Source organism: Dermacentor andersoni, chromosome 6 (assembly GCF_023375885.2).
Source record: "Dermacentor andersoni chromosome 6, qqDerAnde1_hic_scaffold, whole genome shotgun sequence".
NCBI classification, from domain to species: Eukaryota; Metazoa; Arthropoda; class Arachnida; order Ixodida; family Ixodidae; genus Dermacentor; species Dermacentor andersoni.
In genome coordinates, this window is record NC_092819.1 from 26,745,183 (window position 1) to 26,765,000 (window position 19,818).

Here is a 19,818-nt window from a genome sequence, read left to right on the forward strand (position 1 = left end):
GTCGTCCAACTTCAGTGGCACGCTGGTAATTTTTACGTTTCATATAATTGTACATGCAACAACAAGTTCTCATAGTTAAACGAAACATGTTTTTATGTAATAATCAAGCTAAGACAGCTTGTTACATGCTGTTTTACCAGAAAATTAATTATTGTGCCAGATGGAATGGTGCTTGCCTGGCTTTCGGAGAACGATGCCAATCCGAAGTCACAATATACTGGATTTCCATGCATATCACAGCGCAGCAGCGCCTGATTTCCCTCTAGGTAATATAGCGAGAAATTTTATAGCTCTCGCTGAAACCAAGGGTTTCAAGGAGGCCAGTGGTGCCTAAATCGACCGCTGGGCAGATGTCTTCACATATAATAAAACATGCTCCATCGTTTCCCTAGCTTTACCGCAGCAAGCACATGCTTCTTCTTCCTTCTTATAACTCGCTTTATAGGTGCGTGTTCTAAGGCATCCTGATCTCGCTTCGAAAAGTAATGAGCTTCTCTTTGAGTTATCATAAATTGTTTCTTTCATGCTTTAGTTTTTCTCCTAAGTAGTTACTCATGGAAGGTTTCTTTTCTATTGCCACCACCATGAGATTATTGCAGCCTCTTTGACGTTGGTGTGTTGCCCACCATACAGGCCGCATACTTCCTGGTAAGCTTCCTAGTTCTCCTCCTCCACTGTGAATCGATGTTTTTTCCTGTACAGATACCTCAACACTCTCCCAGCCCATTTACTTTCTTCCGTATTCCTCAGCTATTCTTCATACCCAATTTTACTGCGCGCTTCCCTCCCTTCAAAAATAGTCTAGACCATATCCCCCTGCCCAGCTTCATTTGTAATCTTCCCGTGAGCGCCCAATGCGAGGCGACCCACTGACCTTTGGTTCCCATCGATTCCTGATTGTACCCCTGCTTTCAAGCAAACAACCGCATTTCTAAAAGTAAGCCCTGGAATCATTGCAGCTTCCCACATACCCCGGAGCACCTCGTATATATTGTATCCCCATTGCGCTCTGTGCTTGATTATGGCTCCATTTCTCTTCCCCTTTACTGTTATTGTTTTTTTTTCTGTGTTTCCATATATCTATTGCCATCGTTTATCCATATGCTAAGGTATTTATATTCTCTTACCCGAGGTATTTCCTGTTCCCGTATTGCAACTGTCTGTTCACTGTTTTCATTGAAAACTAGAACACGTGATTTTCTAACACTAAACTTCAAACCTAAATTATTGTCTTCCATATCCCCAGATATTAGCCAGACGTTGCAAATCACTTTGCTTGTTAGCTAGCAACACAATGTCATCCGCTCAAGATAAACATAGAAGCTGCTGCTCTACTACTGTACCTGCCTGTCTGCATGAAAGATTAAACCCGATATTACTTTTCTCTAGCGCCCTATCCATCCTCACCATGTATATCATAAGCAGCAGTGGGGATAAAGGGCACCCCTGTCTCCGTTCTTTGTTGATATCAACTTTCTCCTCGCTCCTCATCCCTTCCCATTCAACGCAAACGGTATTTTCTCGGTAAATCTCTCTCAAAAGCGGTAGACAATTATCACCTAAGCCTTCCGCTTCCAGAGTATCCAACAAAATTTCGGAGTCTACGTTGTTATACGCTCCTGTAATGCCAAAAGAAAGGCCACATATAACGGTCTGCTTTCTAGTCTTTATATTGCCGTACACTGAATAAGAAGAAAAAAGTTCAAACTCCTACCTATTCTGAAGCCATATTGAATTTCTCCCAAAATGCCATTATTCTCTGCCCATGCTTGCAGCTTTAATTTTATTGCCTGCATTGGTAGCCTGTATATCACCAATGTAATGGTCAGCGGTCTATAAGAGTGAATTCTATTTCCTCCCCCTTAACTTTATAGATCAAATTCATTCTACTTTGTCGCCAACTGTCTGGTATTCGTCCATCTTTAAAAAACCTCTGTTTTGACCAGAGCTTCCTTACTTTTCGGTCCTAGTTCATTAATCAACATAACGGGAACCTCGTCTACCTCTGTGGCTGTGCGCTTATCAATTTTCTTTCGGCTTTCTTCCAGTTGAAATTTGTCAGCACCAGCTCCTTTTCCACCTGGGTCTATTTTATGCTCTTTTTTTCTTCAAATACAACTTTGCCATCGCCTTGAAATATTTCGGCTGTAATTGTTCGGATGTTATTTATTGCCGCTTCCCCTTTCAGTTTGTTTCTATCTTCGTCTAGGATACGTTGTTGTATTGTTGTTGACTTCCTGCCTAATAATTTTATGTGGTTCCAATATATTCTAGGTGCGACCTTCCTTTTTTACATATTTCTGACAACGAACGTTCACTTTCACCTTTTATGTTTGCTTGCACGTGTATTTGAACAATAGACTTTTCTCCCAGTATATTTCCCATTTACTGGCTATTTCATCCTGTCGCAACTGCGGCTTCTTTGCCTGCCAGTGCTCTCGGCATGCTTTCTGTTGTTCGGCGATCGCTTCTCGTCTCTAACTCTTCCACCAGCTTTTCTGTTTCTTTTTTTCGTTTCCAACGAACATGTTTTTTCTCTTTCCGTATTTGTGCCCTTATTACACTTAGAAGCTCAATATATTCCCATTCTTCATTTGGCTATTTGCCAAGTTCTTCCTCGACTCTAGTGACTATATTTGCTATTTCTTCAGCGTTCAAATTTGGAATGGCCGTTTTACACTCCTTGCTCTCTTTCCCCACTACATATCCCCTTTTCAAAATGGTGTGTTTATGGTCACTCTCAATGCTGCTGTACCCTTCCTGATCAATGACCATTTCTATCTACTTATCATGAATTCCTTTTGTCATCAAACAGTATTCAATGGTTGATTGCCCTTTTCTTACTTTACACGTGATTTGCCCTTCACACTTAGGCCCTGTATTCAGGATAACGAGGTTATGTTGCTCACAAAGCTATAGCATTGACTTCGCGTTGTTGTCGGTATAGCCATCTAAATCCTGTACGTTGGCATTCACCTCACCAAATAGGATAATTTCAGCATCATTCCCGAAACCCTTAATATAAGCGCTCTTGCATTCCACTAACTCTTTATTCTCTTTTCCATTGAGCGCCTTGATGGATGACCATTCCGACTCCCCCTCCCTTCCTTTTTGTCTTAGTTCTCTTGCACCCTTCCCAAATATATTTCTCAATCATAGGCGGCTCTTCCGAGTCTCTAAGGTGCGTTTCTATAACAGCATACACCCGTATTTGTTGTTTATTTAACTGCTCCTCAATCTCGGCCCATTTCTTCTTGCTTCTGCCGCCCTGCATGTTTATGCAGAATACTGCATGGCGAGCTCTCTTTCTTGCTTTCCTCCTTTTTTCTCTTATGGACGGCGATACGATTCTCAGGTTCCCTTACGGGAACTTCATTACTACCAACTCTGCCCTCCTGATCGCCGGTGGACCCCCTAAAGAAGCAACAGCGCGACCAGCTAGTCGCCAGCGCACTTCTCGTGCAAGCCTGTAATTCAAGTGGATCCCGTCTCGTTGAAAACCACCACGCCTCCTCACTTCCCTGTTTACTTCGAAAACATCGAAGCCTTTCTCTCGGCTCAGTTTCCATATTTATATTCTCGAAAAATTTCGATGTCTGTGCCACCATCTATTGATGCGGTCATACGAACCCATAAATGCGGTTGTTTCAAGCACAGCGGCACCGAATTCAGAAAACCTTTCGGTCGGAAATGCATTTCGTTCATGGCCATTGACATGCGCTATTATTTTGTCCGCCATCACGTTTGGCTTGTATCTGCTTGAGCCAACGCTTTTCAGCAAGAACTTTTTTGTGATTGCGGGCATTGATGGGCGTCATTGTCAGGATACTTTCTGCTTAAAAATTGAGTCATCAGGTAATAGCCTAGAAGAAAGGGGGTTGATCGAGGGGCCCGAATTTTATTACTCAAATCATAACAAGTGAACAAACACTGACACGAAGGACAACATAGGGGAAATTACTCGTGCTGAATAATGGAATAAAAAAACGATAAATTAATGGCAATGAAGGTGGATGAAAAAACAACTTGCCGCAGGTGGGGAACGATCCCACAACCTTCGCATTTCGCGTGCGATGCTCTATCAATTGAAAGCGAAGCTTGTGGGATCGTACCCCACCTGCGGCAAGTTGTTTTTTTCATCCACTTTCATTTCCATTTATTTATCGCTTCTTTATTTCATTAATTAAGCAGAAGTAATTTCTCCTATGTTGTCCTTGGTGTCACTGTTTGTTGGTTTCTTATGATATGACTAATAAAAATCGGGCCCTTTGGTTAACGCCCTTTCGTCTCGTTCATTACATAACGAGGGTCTCCAATCCGGCAACATTGATGCCTTCAGGTAGCATGTGGGGGGTTATTGACCGGCTGCCTTCCCCCAAAAAGATCACGTTCTCGTGATGCCTGCGGCGGAAAGAATGTTCCCCATGCACCGCCAAAGTCTGAGTGGTGGCATTGGCTAATACTCCCAGGGTTCTACTAGGAAACATAAATGCCCAAGAAAGTGAACGGAGAAACGGCGCCGCGTTAGCTCACTTGGTAAAGCATCGCACGCGAAATGCGAAGGTTGTGGGATCGTTCCCCACCTGCGGCAAGTTCTTTTTTCATTCACATTCACTTCCTTGAAGTTATCGTTTCTTTATTACATTATTTAGCACGAGTAATTTCCCCAATGTTGTCCTTGGTGTCAGTGTTTGTTGGCTTCTTATGATAGATAGAAGAATAGGTTACATGTGATGTGCTCAGTGTAAATGCTAGCGTAGGTGACAAAAGAACAGATATGCTTACAAATCCTGATGACGATGAGAAGAATGTCAAGGATCCACCAATCCTGCAAAATATAAAGTACAATATTTGCTTTAGATGATGCCTCTCGACTTGATTTGCGATTACCAGGTTTGTGAATTGCATTCCACTTATGCAGTAAAATTGCTTTGAAGGAATTGGTGTGTTTCAGAAACTCAATAAATGAATCTGCAGACCTTATTTTCCGCGTTTCCTGTACAAATACATTTAACGCAAGAGTCAAAGAGCTTTAGACGGCCTGTGGGGTCCAGGACCTGATTAAGTTTGCAATGTTACTTTTGTGAAATAATAGTACTGCGGAATAAGCAGAGTTAGACGAAAGAAAACGTTTCAAAGAGGGCTAAATATAGAAGCCTGAATTAGGTCCTCAGTCTGTTATACTTCTTTCCTTGAGGAGCTAAGCAGTTTGAAGTGAAGAACTCCACAACTTCGACCTTGTCTAAAGTTTTGTTTAATTTAGGATTAATATTGCAAGAAAAATCAACGCAATGCTTATAATGATTGCTAAAACGAAATGCTCACTTTAATATAAACTCTCAACTTAAACAAAGAGTATACCAGTGTTCACGAACGCTTAGACGTTCACGAACGCTTTGACATTTAAATCTTACAATTAAGGATATATGTTAGCATGTTCCATTTCAAAATACTGGCGCGAGTTGGTTTTCCTGCGGAAATCCAGTCAGATCAGGGCACAGTGTTTACTAGCGCTTTGACGACAGCCTTTCTCGAAAGGTGCGGGGTAAAGCTGTTACACAGCTCAGTGTACCACCCACAGTCTAATTCCGTTGAGAAGGTCCACTCCGTCATGAAGCGCGTGTTGAGAGCATTGTGTTTTGAACAACAAACTGACTGGGAGCTATGCCTGCCTGGGGTGATGTTTGCATTAAGGACCGCGCCGCATGCGGCTACGGGGTTTTCGCCAGCTGAGCTGGTGTACGGTCGCGCGCTGCGGTCTCCGCTTCGCATGCTTCAAGAATCGTGGGAAGGCAGGGGCGACGACCCAGTCGTGGTGGAGTACGTGCTTAGGCTCCTCGAACGCTTAAGGGCACAGGAGTTGTCAGGTGAAGCAATGGCAAAGGCCCAGCAGAGGGCCAAGGTTTATTATGATCGGGCAGCCAGGGCCCGTCGTATTAAGGTGGGCGATGAGGTAATGATATTGCGCACATCGCTAAAAAACAAACTCGATGTGCAGTGGGAGGGCCCAGCACGGATTGTTCAAAAACTGTCGTACGTTAACTACGTGGTGAGTCTGCCAGGAAAACGGAAAGCACCAGCAAGTTTACCACTGTAATCTGCTCAAACCCTATAGACAACGGGAAGCAGTGGTGTGTATGATGGTAAACGTTCCCGAAGAGCTTCCGGTCGAGCTTCCGGGACTAGGCTCAGTGACGAACAGGGAAGACACCGATCAAGTCATTAGTGACTTAATCAGTAAAGCACCGCTGTCGCCTGAGCAGAAAACCGAACTACACCAGCTCTTACAAGAGTTTCAAGGTCAGTTCTCTGAGAGGCCTGGTAGGACTTCTGTCCTTACTCATGAAATAGAAGTTACCTCCCCAAAGCCAGTACGATCCAAGGCGTACCGGGTGTCGCCCCGCCAGCGCGATATTATGGAGGCAGAGCTAAAGAAAATGCTACAGCTCGGTGTTATTGAGGCGGGTGAGAGTGATTATACCTCCCCTTTGATTTTAGTTGAGGTACCGGGCAAGGAACCTCGTCCTTGCGTCGACTACCGCAGGCTTAATTTCATCACTAAGGATCAAATTTATCCGATCCCTAACATCGAGGAGCGCCTTGAGAAAGTTAGTAGCGCTCAGTTTATTTCCACCCTAGATCTTGCCAGGGGTTATTGGCAGGTTCCACTTACAGAAGAGGCTAGTAGGTATGCGGCGTTCATTTCACCAATGGGAACATTCCGTCCTAAAGTTTTGAGTTTTGGTTTGAAGAACGCGCCATACTGCTTTTCAAGCCTCATCGACAAAGTGTTGCGGGGACAGGAAGAATTCGCTTTACCGTATTTAGACGACGTAGCGATATTCTCCGCATCCTGGTCTGAGCATATGGCACACTTGCGGGCAGTGCTAACCCGCCTGCGCGAAGCGGGCTTGACAGTCAAGGCTCCCAAGTGCCATTTTGCACAGGCCGAGGTCGTCTACCTCGGTCACGTGATTGGACGGGGTCGTCGCCGCCCCTCTGAAATAAAGGTGGCCGCTGTGCGAGACTTCCCGCAACCGCGCACGAATACCGATATTCGGTCGTTCTTAGGTGTCGCCGGCTACTATCAGAGGTACATCCCCAGGTACTTTGATATCGCGGCTCCCCTGACGGATGCTCTAAGAAAAACAGAGCCCCAAACAGTCGTCTGGGACGAGACAAGGGAAAGAGCTTTTAGCGCCCTAAAGAGCGCCCTAACAAGCCAGCCTGTGCTACGATCGCTAGACTACACAAAAGGGTTCGTTGTTCAGTGCGATGCTAGTGAGCGAGGCATGGGCGTTGTACTGTGCCAACGGGAAAATGGAGAAGTGGCACACCCCGTCCTGTATGCTAGTCGTAAGCTGACCAGTCGTGAGCAGGCGTACAGCGCCACCGAGAATGAGTGTGCCTGTCCCGTATGGGCTGTTCAGAAATTGTCATGCTACCTAGCCGGCTCGAGATTTATCATTGAGACGGATCACTGCCCTCTCCAATGGCGGCAGACCATCTCTCCCAAAAATGACCGCCTCCTGCGCTGGAGCCTCGCTTTGCAACAATATTCCTTTGAGGTGCGTTATAAAAAGGGGAGTCTCAACGGTAACGCCTATGGCTTAAGTCGAGGCCCCTAACGTAGGAATCAGCCTCAAAGATGTTTGTTACTGATGTTTTTCTTCCTGAGGCAGGGTTTTCAACATATTGCTTTTGTTTAGTGTTTCAAAGTCATGACGTGCTTTCTAGTACAATTTTCCAATTTGTGGACGCGTTCTGAGTGCTGCTAGACTACTGTAAAGAACTAGGCAGTAGTATAAAAGCGGAAAGAGCCTGGCATGGCTTAGTGAGTGTTGTGTCGTGCTTGCTGACTGAGCGGTTGAGTTTCGGCGTAGTTCTAACGCTTGCTGGGAACGAGAACAAAAATGGCATATCTCCCGAAGTCACTTCGCAGTGTCCTGTGTGAACCTGAATGTGAGAACGAGGCCTTCTCGGTGCGCTGCGCTCAAGAAACGCCGAGGGGCGACCGACTTCGGTTATGAGCATCATCGAGCGACATCCCTCCGGACAGCGGATACAGTCCCCTGACCATCGGTATCTCCTTCTCCCGGCGGGGTGGTCTGTTACGTTTCGCCTCCGACGCGCGGTATAGCCGGCGCGGATGCAACGGACGCCGGGGCTTCGTTCAAAGCGGCGGACATTTTGGCCCGTTCAGCGCTGCCGCAACGCTTCCTGCCAAGCGCGTCCAGGCATGTTTCAATGCCACGTGTCTTCGTGTGTGTGTGTGTGTGTGTGTGTGTGTGTGTTTGTGTGTGTGTGCGTGTGCGTGTGCGTGTGTGTGTGTGTTGGTATCCACGCTTGTCAAAGCGCGGCAGCCGGGGAGAGGAGCTCCCCAACTGTGAAGCGAGGAGGTCTGACCGGCGCCGGCCCGGCGGATGTGTCACTTCTCGTCTCAACGTGTCCGTGCGCCGCCTTCACGTGCGCCTCATCCCGAGCCGTTCCTTCTTGCCCTCGACTCCGAGAGTATAAAAGCAGCTGCCCCCGGACGCCGAGGGAGGCCAGGGGTAGCACACTCTCAAGTTCAACAAATGGCCACAGAGGGCGAAAAAATCGACCGCGCGCCGCTGCAAACAAAACCGGCGTAGTAGAATCACTTCGGGATGCTTTCGTTAGTTCCAACATTTCCCGGTAGAGGCGTCGTAGTAAGCGCAATTTTATCTTACAAACTTTCTCTTACAATTACCAAAGCATTTTCTTTTACATAAAAACAGGGCAAAATTATCATTGCTAATTACATATTATACTCGTTGTTAGTAAGTTTATTGTTTCTTCGCCATTATAAACGCAAATAGCGTTCAGCATCATCGATCTTTCACGTGACCTCTGGCCTGGATTTAAAATTTTTACCGGTATTTCCGAGTGCACGGCGGCACGGATTCATTCGTTCGTACACTCAAGACTGGTTGCTTCTTTCTTTCTAAAACTAGTTTCTTGCGCTTCGATGTCTCGCGTTATTTAACTTGGAGTGAAGTTACGTGTCTGCAAGCGCACATGTAAGCCGGGCAGTTGGGTTTCGGTCGTGAGCCATTCGGAACAGGTCTGCATCGAAACGGGAGCTGGATTTTGCTGCGACTGACAACGGCAATAACGGTGAGTCGTTTAACACCGCTGCTTGAATCGTTATATAATATCCGTCTCATTACCTTCCAGGCCGGCACAAGTTAACGAACTAGATCCTGCATTACATATGGGCAGTGAGGATCTCAGTTGTTGTTTCCTAAATAAACCTTTGCTTGCGAGGCAGTCGTTTGGCTTACACACACAACCAGGAAAGAAAGAGCGATATCGGAACGCGCGTCTCATTTTTCATGTTATTGTAGCCGTGGTTGTAGGTGACTGAGTAGCCTTATCAACATACATATTAAACTTTTTTTTCGAGTCCGCCGGCAACGTCTTTCGTCCACAAAACCGAATAATCATTTGGTAAAATGAAGTGAAAGTACAGAATTTAATATATTAAACAGTTGCAAGCATGATAATTCACCCATATTTCGTACTTGCTGGTTCCAAATGTTCTTGCTGTTCAGATTGGTTTACCGTAGGGCATTTATTTTTGCAGTAGTGAAGCGGTGCATCACGTTCGCGCAGAAAAATAATGCATCAGTTCTAATAGCTTCATGACTTTCATGCATTTGCTTGTGGAACTAGTAGTGTTGACATGCATTGTAGTTAGACAGACATCAATTTTATGGACAATAGCAATATTTATTTAACATGCTGCTTAAGCACCCTAGAACAGACAGTGTACATTTGCATGTGTTCTGTAGTCGCAAATCATTACAACATATATGTCACACCTTTTTGCATTTCATATTGCAAAACTTTGCTTTTTCAATTTCTGATTCAGTCAAAATTTCTGTTCCAGACATGCAGTAATGAGGACGGCACCAGTATAAAGCAACACACTCCAAGCACTAAACTGAAGCTGCTGCCTGCTACAACAAGGTCATTGTGTGGACATTGGCTACTACTACAAGGTAAACAACACATGGTTCAGAAATAAATATGTTTGATATATGCTGTATTGGCTTGCTGTTTGCAGCAGATATGAATGTTTGTTCATATTTATGGTTCAGTATAATTGGTTCGAAGATATAAAACACACATAAATTTGGCTAATCTGTGCTCTATCTCATGTGTCACCGTTTTGCCCCAACAGAGTCTATGCCAAGCACATCTTGGTCATCACAGGAGCTCCTATCTGCGCCAACAGGAAGGGGCTGGAGCCGAATTTGCAAGGCTTTTACACCAACAAAGAAGCACATGCAGAAGAATATGAATGAGATATCAAGTCTGCAGAGGACTGTGTCAAGACTGAAAAGAGCTTCAGCCACCATTCCATCAGCACGGACATTTGGCTGAGTCATCCAGGTAACTCAGAAAGGACTTTCTAGAAATTCTTCGTCTTCAGATGCACCTGCAACATCTGACCAAGCACGGACGACGCTGGCCAAAAGATCGAGTTCCATCAGTGTGCCCTTAATCAGCTTCTTAGCCATGTTAATTCCGTTTGTGCCAAGTGTAATTTTTCTTCTATAAATGCAAGCTTTCTCATTGCCCATTTTTGTTAGAGATCATTCATCCTCATCCAAATATAAAGGTCAACCGATTCTTCGCTGATACTTAATACCAGTCACTGTCTAGCAGCCTAACATATCTGTAGCAGTATCTTCTAGTGTATGTTGTCATGCGCAATTCCTCTCCTGAAATAGCTGATGCAGCATCGGCATGCGTCTTGCATTAACCTATGCACATGTGCTATGCACCATTTTACTTTTCTTGATGTTTTTAGTCTTCAGTGCTTGCAGAGCAGAGTGGCTTGTCTCTTGAATGCAAGCTTTCTCATTTTCCAAATTCCTAGTCTCGTTGATGATTGCACCTCTTCCTTGATAGCCTGGGTCTTTGTGCAAGCTACACTGAAGTGATTGATTGCAGAATCTGGTTTTGCTGCCACACTTGGTTGTGGTAACTGTGTTACGTTTCTCAGATGTGGGGACCTGGTCAGTTGCATTGGTAAGCAGTCCCTCGAGGTAAGCTTTTGCTCCTGCAGTCCGCAAAGCGACATAGACTCCCAATTTACGCACACCGTGATTCGTGCTCCCCGTTCACCCTTTTCTACTGCAGCCATGGGCAAATTGTGCCTCTGGCCTTTCTCGGCCGCGATTAGGCATTAACGGAGACCAGCATAAGTGCTTACATGGTCGGACGTGTATGAAGTTGGGTGGAAAGGCCCGCAAAAGTGGCTGATGAAGGTGATGCCCACGAAAGCGACTTGTCCATATTGAGACAATGTGGGACACCAAGTGTGAGCCACACATTAGCGGCCTCCAAAAGAAAAGAAACATGCAGGCTGGAAAGGAGTCAATGCTAAAATGATGGGTAGTCCATGTTGCTGTGTAGGCTGCGGCAGCAGATGCCTGCGTCACCCGATTGCTTTTCACTGCAAGTTTCTCATCTTTAACAGCGAATGTCGCTGCAAACAGGTGGGACACTCTGTCCAATCTGTTTCTGCTGCTGGTTGTTGCTCGTTACTAGACCACCACGTGCGACGAAGGCAAGCATTACCCCTGTAGGTAGGCGGCTGAATGTACCGTAAGGGACCCGTGTATGTGAATGCTCACTGTTGCCATATGGTTTGTAGCCAATGTATAATGTATTGTCTGAACCTTATGTGATGATTGATTGCTGTTAATTTTGCTGTTATGTCACTTGGCTACGGTCGCAGTGTTATATATTTAGAATATTGCGGCCTGGTCGGTTGCACTAGGAAGCAGTCTCTCGAAGTAAGCATTCGCTCCTGCAGCCTGCACAGCGACATAGACTCCCAATTTTCATGCACCGTGATTCGTGCTCCCCGTTCGCCCTTTCCTGCTGCAGCAATGGGGAAATTGTGCCTCTGGCCTTTCTCGGCCGCGATTAGGCATGAACGGGGACCAGCATACGTGCTTACGTAGTCCGATGCGTATGAAGTTGATAGCCAGATGGTTGGAAAGGCCCGCAAAAGTAGCTGATGGAGGCGATGCCCACGAAAGCGACTTGTCCATAGTGAGACAATGTGAGACACCAAGTGTGAGCCACACATTAGCGGCCCCCGAAAGAAAAGAAACGTGCAGGTTGGAAAGGAGTGAACGGCTAAAATCTGGGGTAGCCCATGTCTCTGTGTAGGCTGCGGCAGCAGATGCCTGCGTCTCCCGATTGCTTCGCAATGCAATTTGGGCATTTTTAACGGCGACTGTCGCTGCAAACAAGTGACACACTCTGTCCAATAAGGTTCCGCTGCTGGTTGTTGCAAGTTAACCTGACCACCACGTGCGACGACGACGGTGAGCCGTTTACGAGCTCGCGTCAATGATTCTAGCGTATCTCGACATGCAAATTTTATTTCTGCTATTGCACGAGAATGTACACTGCTTGTCTTCTGCCAATAAAGTCGCACGTTCTGTTCACTCACTTGTGGCTTGTTTGTATGGGCGTCAGTAGAGGCTTTTGGCAATTAGAACGCACCAGCTACGCGGCAGCGAAGGCATTGAGGCATGCCGCATAGCCTGCAGGGCAAGCACGGCGCGTACCAGCGTACGCGACCGGCAAAAAACGGCCATATTGGATTTTGCTCTAAAAAAAAATTTGCACTTCCGCTTCCGGATTGAGCAACGTCACCTGGCGTCCGCCTAAGTAAGTTCCATGCGCTGCCGCTGCTTATTTTCGAACCACGGCGGAAGGTACAGTTTGCCTTCTCTAAGTTGGTTCTTTATTCTATGGGGAGGCTCCGATTTCTTCCGTCGAGTAACGTGGTCTCCCGTCTCTCCACTTCGGTCGACCTGACCGGCCGCTCTTTTGCGATGCTATAATAAACAAGTTGTTCTGTTAGCAGTCGACTCATCCTTTGCCCGGACCTTCGGATGCTTCCAGCTGTGCCCCAGGCCACCAGGCCAACGCTACCCTTGGGGCTTGCGATCCAGATGCAACATGAGCGAGGCTTGGCCTAAAATATGACTATGGCTGCATAGATATTGCCAAGTGTAATTTTTCTTCTATAAATGCAAGCTTTCTCATTGCCCATTTTTGTTAGAGATCATTCATCCTCATCTAAATATAAAGGTCAACCGATTCTTCGCTGATACTTAATACCAGTCACTGTCTAGCAGCCTAACATATCTGTAGCAGTATCTTCTAGTGTATGTTGTCATGCGCAATTCCTCTCCTGAAATAGCTGATGCAGCATCGGCATGCGTCTTGCATTAACCTATGCACATATTAGATAAAGCCTTCGGAAAATATCACTTGTAAAATGTTGTCATTTATCAGTATTACATCTTTGCATATGTTTACTCACTTCCAGTGCATAATCAAGCGACGAAAAGCAGGAGCAGACAACAAACTTTGCAGAGAGAGCGCTGAACTTGTGGGCTGACGTTTCAGTTTAGCGGCCAACCGAAACATTTTATGTTTAATATAACTGTACACTAAAACACAACTCCTCACGATTAAATAAATGCTTTGTTGTAATGTTAAAGAAAAAACAGCTTTTCTTGTCAAAAGCGTGGCAGTTTGGGCGAGTTGGTATGTCATAACTGTTTAAGGCTAGTAGCGCCGCTAGTAGCGTCCTTTTTTGCTCGTCCTGAGCGGCGCTACTAGCCTTAAACAGCTTTTCTTGTGCTGATTTTGCATGAGATTAACCACTGTGACCGACGGAGTGGTGACAGCCTGGCGCGCCTTGAAGGTGCACTGGCACTCCAAGAACAATGGCAATCCGAAGCCACCACATCCCCGCATTCCCATGCACACAACAGCGTCTCAGCGCCAGTTTTCGTGTAGGTAATATTGTGAGACACATCACATTCTCCTTCAACGGCTTGGCTACTTCCCGTCCTTGACTTCTGATGGCAGTATCTGTATGCACATTGACTCATGAAAACGCCCAGGTAAAAAAAGAGAGAGAAAAGAGAACTGGCGTGACTAGAAAAATATTTCGTATTAAAAAAGCTATAGACCACTCTGAGCGTTCTCTTTGGTACCAAATTGCCTCTTTTGAAAAATACATTATTCTGCGCGGTGATTCTGCGGAACACGCAGACCTTCCCCCAAGGTTTTTTTGTACAGAGGTGAAATGCTTACGTGGTGGGTATACTTCTTCCTCCGTTTCCTCATTCCATGTCGGACTGATGGGTCGCGAGTGGACGTCAGACCTTTTCCTTGGTGTTGAGGCATACATGCTGCAAATTACAATTGCAAAATATTCGTCCAAGTAAAATACGGACTGAGGAATGAAACGACGAATGCACGCTTCTGTCCGCGTCCTTCGCTAGTTCCTGTTTCATTTGATCTGCTTTCTCGCATTATGTCATATAAACAACGCTGAGTCCACACCCTTCAAGTCTATGGTACGTGTTCAACAGCATTGAATTGAGCTCGCGGTGCGATAAATCATTCAGCTGCTTTATCAGTTTTTTTAAGCTGTCCAAGGATCTGCTACATCTGCAATTAATTATGTATCGTCACTAATAAAGCTGACAGCTTTGATCACATCATATTCAACATATTTCCGGTTCATATTTGTACATCGCAGCAAGGCTGATTTGTTTGAACTTTTGAATATGAAAGAGCCGTTCACTGGTGTATTTCTAATACGATACTCAGATAGCAGTCACTGGAATAAACTGTGCTATTGAGCATTCTCGGACAGGCTATCACAGTACCCCAATAGAGACGGTGTGAAAAAAAATATATTTTTGAGTGATCTCACAACCATTATTGAGTGCAAGCACGAAATTCTTGCTTATTGAGTTTATTGCTTTTACTTACACAATTTATGGCCCACAGATCTGCGTAAAAATATTCATTGTTCACCATAGGTCACACAATGAGAGAGAAGGAAGCGTGTTTTCCGAAAAAGAAAGTATTAGCGCGGCCAACCTTTTTATAATAATTTATGCCCCTCTCAAGAAGTGTCATTTTTTTTTGTTGGCGTTGCCTAGCGCTTGTATACTTGGACTAAAGCTGTCAATATTTTCTAGAATGATCGCGAAACGACCATGCCACTTGGTTTTGTTTTTGTGCTATAAACAACGGGCACTATAAAACATTTCGATGTCGTAGGTGTTGGCCGGCGCCATCTCCATGTGTTTATGTGGGTCGTCTACACGGGTAGACGGCTCACATCATGGAAACTGTGTCCAGCGTGTTTCCCACAACTAGCAATAGGCTCCAGAAGTTACCTTGAACAGTTCTGATAGTATAAGCCGATCTAACCTGCTTTCTAATGCATTTAAGCCGCAAAAGCCTGAAGTGACTCATTGGAATGCCTCATACTCAAAAAACGCCTCGACTCCTCCGATGATACGAAAACTATCATCACCAGCAATGGCTCATTAAAGCTAATTAAGCAAAGTATGAAAGCATCATCCATCTCGTAAATAAGAGGCTTAAAGGCCTCAGCAAACTGAAGCGTACAGTGCATACATTCATTACAATCACACATACAACGTATAGAAACGTCTAGTCGGAAAACAAATACAAGTCCCGCTCGCACAGTTGCGTTTCATCAGCGTTCCGAACGTCTCAGAAGCAAAAGAAAGTCGCCTCCTGACAAGCAACCTTCCGCTTCCGCTTAGACAGCAACCCATGCTCTTAGTTGGCAAACTCAACCACAACGCTCACACTAAAGAAACGTTTCTAAGCGAAGTGGAGCGATAGCTAGGATTAGACTCGCTCGCTCCCAAGAAGAGTGTCGCTAGAAACAGGGTAACGTGCATCGTGGCACTGTGTTTCACAGCCACATGCCATGAAAGAGTTGCAGTGCATCTTCGGCTACTTCACAGATCGTAGGGCCATGGTTATGTCTCTGAACGTCGTGAAAGAGGTCGTTGAGAAGGTCCACCTAAAAGGCCACACCTGCACTTCACAATGCTGTTCGCTATGCTTTGCAAGCAGTCTGACCCCTCAGATCGTAAAAGGTAATGAGTTACCGAGTGTGCTGCAGGCTTTTGCCTTCACGTGTTACAGGAGTGCAACATACACTCCCGAACTTTTTTTTCGTTGAGAGCCACTGCTAGCAAAAGAAGCTTTCTGTTTCTTTCATTCTTTTACATTTAAGCCTTAAGCAGACCGTATATTGTTTGTATGACTTTCCAGTAACTAACCATCGACCATACTCATGTCCGGTAACGCCCCACTGAAAGTCTGAATTGTCTTGTTTACGTTGTGAATAACTGTGTGCAGCGATTCACAAACAGATTAGAGATTTTTTTTTTCTAGAGACGGTACTCTGAAATACGTTAGCATTGCAGCCAACCGAAACGGCTTACCAATAACCTGCTTTTTGTGCTACGGTACAGGTAACTAACTGTAACATCAATGCCTTTTTCAGTGAATTGCACTGACAAATAACCATAAATTTTTCTTGGACATGCCATTTCTGCTAAATGGGTCTGGCTTCATCACCGACCCGCTTCAGTTCAGCAGTCGTATGATTTGCACTGTGGTGACCGATGAATAACTGAATACTCCGATTGGTCATGCAAGTTAGGGCCACGTGACGCTCTAAAAGAGCCAGATAGGTAACCGACGCACCCCAGCTAATTTATAGCAAATCAATTCTAAATAGGAAATACACCGTCTTGAAGTTTTGGAGCTAGATTCTGGACGACCCTTAAGGTCTAAATGCGCATGCCAGTAGCTTTATACTTTGATGCACTTTAGGGCTTCCTCGTGCTAGAGCGCGATGTACCTGTCACTTGTATCGAAACAATTAGGTGTTCGAGAGGATCGTGAAAAATGTCGCAGTTTCGCCAGAAGGCGAAGCATCGATTGGATAGCAAATTATTGGACTGCTATATGAAGTAAACACAGCAGTTTTATCGGATATATAAACTTCTCAACATTCGCTTACAAACTAAATTAACAAACATGGCGCCATACCCACACAGGCAAACATGAAGACATCTACATCGATGACCGCGGACACTCGCTGTCGAAACGTGGGCGTGAATAGCGGTAGCAGCAGTGGGCGAATTCCCCTTCATCATTCCTCTCGCTTCGACGTGAGCACACGGGGAGAACACAATGCACACGAAGCTAAAAGCCCTCGGCGCGCCTATGCTACACCCACCGCAGTTCGCTTTCAAGATAGGGCCCGCGCTCAGCCACACCTTACGCAACCGCAGTAGACCGCCCCCCCCCCCCCCCCTCTCCCGCCTCCTTTCCTGCTGACTTAGGTGCGATGGAAGACGGTCGCCCCCTTTAGGTTGTATCACATGGCGCGATTGGGGCGAAAAAAAAAAATGTTTCTGCCGCGCACGTCACAGAGCAATTTTCGCCGACAGCTTTCGCATGCGTTTGCGCCAGCGCGACTTCTGTCGCTGTGATTTGCAAGGTTGCCCTTTGCCCACGAAGCATCCATGCCTACATTGTCAAATAAAAACCACGTGGAAACTAGCCAAATAATCGAATTTTCCTATTATTATTTGACAATCCAATAAGTACACCATCTTTCAACGTTTAAAAGCGTTGAGATTTTACGACAGCTTGCAGGTGCGGTTAGCGAGACGCTGCATAACACCGAAAGTATGAGCTTGCAGCTTGTGCGGCGTTGGAGGGGTGGTTCCGTTTAGTACACTCTAGTTTCGTTGTTATTATGGAAGCCACTTCAGGGAGGAGTATTTGCTTTTGCAGAAGAACAAGCTACTATGAGTGTGCATGTATCAGCAGCTGGCACAATTTGTAGCGATGAAGTTGATGACGGTGGCAATCAAGTGGGTACGTGCCTCATGTTGAGGCGGTGTCTGCTCCCGACCCGGATAGCGTGCAGCTTCTCCTTTTAAACGAATTGTGTAAGTGGAAGGGAAAAAACAATTTTGCGAAACTCCTAAGCTGCAGGTGCTGGTGGGTGCGCCCTATTAAAACATAACTAAAACAGGTGCGCGACATTGCTCCACAGAGCTACCAACGCGTGGTAAAACAGGAAAGCGCCTATTTTGACGGCGCTTTGTTTCGTCACACACATTGCGCCTCCGACATCGCGCCGATTGCTGCGACTCGGCAACGGCGCCACCAATTTTTCGGAATCCAGTCGTAGAGAGCCCACGACATCGCGGCGGTCGCTGAGCGACGGAATTCACTGCGTCCGAGTAAAAAACGCGCCATGTGAAACAGCCTTTTCTCCCTTGCGCGCGCGAGATCGAGCCACGACCCTTCTTGGCTCCTCGCACGTTTTCACTCAACCAACATCATAAGTGGCGCGGCTGTGATGTTATCGCACATGGACTTCATATGAAATATTACGACTACGACTACGTCGGCGGCGGGAATGCGCTTGCAGCGTTCATATAATTGCTATCGCAATAAAAAAGCCGCAGCGGCTTCACACTCCTCCCGTCGCTGAGCCATTGATGCTTGTGAAACAACTTCGCGCTAACGTATGGATGTCGTCTTATCCTTTAAATTTCAAGCGAGGATATATTTTCAAGCTCAGAAGACATGCACGCTGCTATTGGTACAAAATTTTAAAGACATTTGTAGCGCTCAGTCAGTCAACCTGTCACGGTCACATGCAATTGTTGGTTCCACGCATTCATGTCGCATAACAAGAAAACGTTTTGAATGTCCTTAATGCAAAAGGGGTCGTGAATGACTGATCAGTTAAAAGAACGAAGATTGAATTTCGTTTTATGAGAACTCGGAACCCCATTTTATGGTACACCGGTTTCTTTCAGGAATAATTTTAAATAAATTTTGGCCGTTATTTGGTCATTGGTCCCCCTCTATCAAAGAAGATCACTGAAAAGAGCTTAACAGTACCTGTAGGCAATAATAGCGAAAGCCGAAACCACTATTAGCACCATCCATGTTGCCACAGACGCCAGGGTCTCGGTCCCTGCAAAAAAAATTCCGTCACTATACGGAGGATTGCAGGTAAAAAAGAATGGAAAATATGTCATTGTCAGAAAAAGCTGCAAAAACTGCCGTTGAAATACGGAAAGTGCTCTCCATTTTCAGCTTAACAGACATTTTACACGTATTATTACGGTGACTGCACTGTTTTGCGCGAAACAGAGGGAATTCCGTATTATTATTATAACTTTCAGGTGTGTAAGGATATGTGTCAGGCCGCCACCAAGAAGCCACACCTCGATCAAGTAGCATCCTGCACCCGCCAATAAAAAAAGGAATAGCGGTGATGTTTATAAGTCCTCGAAAATGATAGGCGCTATGGATATTGAAGGATATACTGGACGAGTTAATGCGAGGCGTAGCTGCAAGAATTATTCTCATGGGTATAAAGCATCAGCACAGACTAAGATCGGTGGATGGTTGAGGGCGCACAAGAAAACAGGCCTTAAGCTGTGCTATCAAGCTGTTTAATGAGCTTAGACAGCACCTGTGAGAGGAGAAACTATCATGAAAGTCCCTCCTTAATTTTAATATTCAGTGGAGGGAGAGCACCGCAGCCATTCAACGCAAAGAGATAAAAGACTGTTGCACTCGGTGTTGTTCTGAAATTAAGTGAACAATTGTCAGAAATCAAAACGTACCGCTATTCCCCGAAATTTCATACAGCCTTCATTATTCCACGCTGTATAACTCTCAACTATATTGAAAAATGTTCACAAGTTTCTTACACGTTGCACACTCAAAACAGATGCACCCTCTGGGTGTATATTTGTCCCACAACAATAATCGTCATCTGCCTTGCTTGCGTTTCTTTCCTTGAAAACTCGGCGCTAGCTACTTTACTGTCGAGAATGACGTGTCACACTGGTAACGCGCAAGCCG

At 45.5% G+C, this 19,818-nt stretch overlaps 1 protein-coding gene across 11 annotated transcripts in view; it reads right to left on the minus strand.

Moving 5' to 3' along the window:
* Nucleotides 1-19,818, minus strand: part of LOC129382271 (uncharacterized) — a 182,942-nt gene that overhangs the window by 117,451 nt on the left and 45,673 nt on the right. For 5 of the 11 annotated variants that reach the window (XM_055065983.1, XM_055065982.1, XM_055065989.1 and 2 more), the window contains 2 exons: nucleotides 18,844-18,919; nucleotides 4,786-4,828 (listed from right to left, as the gene is read on the minus strand). In XM_055065983.1, the coding sequence (XP_054921958.1) occupies nucleotides 4,786-4,828; nucleotides 18,844-18,919 (119 nt within the window). Of the gene's footprint in view, nucleotides 1-4,785; nucleotides 4,829-14,163; nucleotides 14,262-18,843; nucleotides 18,920-19,818 lie in introns of those variants that run through there. The other 6 variants (XR_008610371.1, XM_055065987.1, XM_055065991.2 and 3 more) reach the window with 4 other exon arrangements.